Consider the following 2,883-nt stretch of genomic DNA (forward strand, 5'->3'; position numbering starts at 1 on the left):
CTGGACATGAGCCTCTTTAGACTCTTCAGGTGTTGGTCATCTTCAGTCATGTAAAATGGGAGATCTTGGGACGGCATATTTTCAAATATAAAATGTTTTTATGCTGCATTAGATCAGTGAAGTCCTCATTAAATGCACATCATATGCGTTTTAGATGATAATAATATACTACTAAACTAAATCATAATGTACTACTAAACTAAATATTAATGTACATCATATGCGTTTTAGATTATAATAATATACTACTAAACTAAATCATAACATACTACTAAACTAAATATTAATGTACCTCATATGCTTTTTAGATGATAATAATATACTACTAAACTAAATATGAATTGAACTCAAATTGATTTTACATCCTGAGATGAAAAAGAACCTCACCTGTAACAGAACAAAACCTATTTTGGGTCAAGCTGGTCTCTTAACTACATATGGTAGAAAAGGCATAATAATTGATCATTTTAGTTACATCCCCTGCTTTTGATTATGACTTTATTGCACATTACACAATATTATATCATGCATCTTTTATTACTGTAGTAGGAAACTGGTGTATCTAGCCTTAGTGTGATTGTGCAATAATAAATGACTTGTATGAGGTAACTGCAAACATATTGTCATGATAACAGGAAAGACTGTAACAACTGTACGTGTCAATTCAAATGATGATGAAAGCAAATTTGGTACTGATGTAGTTTTGTAACTGAATAACTAGCCGACATTAAATCTATCTTATCAACGATTTTCTTGTATTTATTTCTGACTGCATTTGTATCACAGATACATAAAGAATCAAGGAGACAACATTTACAGTGCTTATAAAAAGTATATTTTGCTAAATTCAATTGCCCTTTTACCTTTACAAGCCTTCCATGGCCTGCTATCTAAAACTAGACAACAGGATGCGAAATAAAATTCTACATAATTGGCTGGCGGTAGTCTCAGAGGCACCCCACATACAGATACATTGCCAAATACTACTCCGCAGCGACAAGGTTTCATGTCAGTCAGGTCACATGACCTTAAGCAGTTGCCTGCCTTTTCAGTGTTTTCAAGACTGTTAGTGCCTCATAAAATGACTTGCTGTTGTCGATGTTGTGTGTCTGTGTGTTCAACAGATATGGAGACACCATGTGACGTCTGATCTGTTCTCAACCACCTACGTGCCCCCTGTTCACCGCCGAGTGGTTTCCATGCCCTGCGCCTCCTCTGCCCTGCGTCTCCTCTGCCCTGCGTCTCCTCTGCGCCTCCTCTGCGTCTCCTCTGCCCTGCATCTCCTCTGCGTCTCCTCTGCCCTGCGTCTCCTCTGCGTCTCCTCTGCCCTGCGTCTCCTCTGCCCTGCGTCTCCTCTGCGTCTCCTCTGCCCTGCGTCTCCTCTGCGTCTCCTCTGCCCTGCGTCTCCTCTGCCCTGCGTCTCCTCTGCCCTGCGTCGCCTCTGCGTCTCCTCTGCGTCTCCTCTGCGTCTCCTCTGCCCTGCGCCTCCTCTGCCCGCGTCGTCATGCAGGAATGCCAGACGCAGCTCTGCCTCTTTGTCTACATCATCACCTTCATCACAGGCTTCCCCACCAACATCCTGGCCTTCTACACCTTCATCCTGAAGGTGCGGCGCAAGCCCACCCCCATCGACATCCTCCTCCTCAACCTCACCATCTCAGACCTGCTCTTCCTCGTCTTCTTGCCCTTCAAGATGCAGGAGGTTGCCAACCACATGACATGGGATATGCCCTACTTCCTGTGTCCACTCTCGGGCTTCATCTTCTACATGACCATCTACAACAGCACGCTCTTCCTGACGGCCGTGAGCGTGGAGCGCTACCTGGGCGTGGCCTTCCCCATCCGCCACTCACTAGGCCGCCGCCCCGCCTACGCCGTCCTGGCCAGCGTCTTCATCTGGGTGGTGTGCTTTGCCCATCTCAGCATCGTCTTCATCATGCCCTACTACAACCCTCCCACCAAGAACTCCTCTCCCTCCGGCGGCGCCAGCGACGGCAGCAATGGCACCGGGCCGATCGTGGTGACGCCCACCGGGCAGCTGCGTAGGAACGTCTGCTACGAGAACTTCTCGGAGGCGCAGCTGCAGATCCTGCTACCCGTGCGGCTGGAGCTGTGCGTGGTGCTGTTCTGCGTGCCGCTGCTCATCTGCTCCTTCTGCTACATCAACTTCATCCGCATCCTGTCCCGGCTGCCCAACATCGGGCGCCGACGCCGCCTGCGGGCTGTGGGGCTTGCGCTGGGCACTCTGGTGGTCTTTCTCCTCTGCTTCGGCCCCTACAACGTCTCACACGTGGTGGGCATGGTGACGGAGCAGAGCCCGCGCTGGCGTGACCTGACGCTGCTGCTCAGCACCTTCAACGCCTCCCTGGACCCCTTCATCTTCTACGTGTCCTCCGCGGCCGTGAGGACCATGCTGGCGGGCATCCTGCAGGGGCTCTGGCAGCGCATGCCCGTCTGGGATAGGGTGCGGCTCGGCAAGTGCTTCAGCTGGAAAATGGACGTCAGCGAGTCCAAAAAAAACAATTTGCCGAAGCCTGCCGATATAAATGCCCTCTGACGAGATCCCCACTCACTCAATGGCAATTTACATTATTTTGTTATATCTAGCCTATTCTATTTTATTTCTAGCACAGGGAGATCTATTTCTCTGGCATCAGTTCTTGGCCTGCTTCCTCCATTTTGTTTAGACGAGTGGCATGGTATGGAATTACTACATGTACAGTACTTCTCAGTGTTACTGAGAAAAAACACATGAAGTGGAAGATGTTGGCTTAGATGCTTTCTCATGATAAGGTGGTGTGTAACACCTCTCTGCTGACAAACATACATTGCACTATGCTAAAGCCAAACATCTGATCTGTGTCACGGGAAGAAGTTTGACCC

The 2,883-nt window shown here is 48.6% G+C and overlaps 1 protein-coding gene across 1 annotated transcript; it reads left to right on the forward strand.

The window, feature by feature from the left end:
- Positions 1–1,504: 1,504 nt before the first annotated feature.
- Positions 1,505–2,557, forward strand: LOC143118238 (free fatty acid receptor 3-like). The gene has a single exon (XM_076279333.1). The coding sequence runs from the start codon at positions 1,505–1,507 to the stop codon at positions 2,555–2,557; it is 1,053 nt and encodes a 350-aa protein (XP_076135448.1).
- The last annotated feature ends 326 nt before the right edge of the window (positions 2,558–2,883 follow it).

The sequence above is a fragment of the Alosa pseudoharengus genome, unplaced genomic scaffold, assembly GCF_046254945.1.
Source record: "Alosa pseudoharengus isolate Yale_2024_CS ecotype anadromous, Long Island Sound unplaced genomic scaffold, YU_APseudo_1.1 YU_APseudo_1.1_scf_12, whole genome shotgun sequence".
NCBI classification, from domain to species: Eukaryota; Metazoa; Chordata; class Actinopteri; order Clupeiformes; family Clupeidae; genus Alosa; species Alosa pseudoharengus.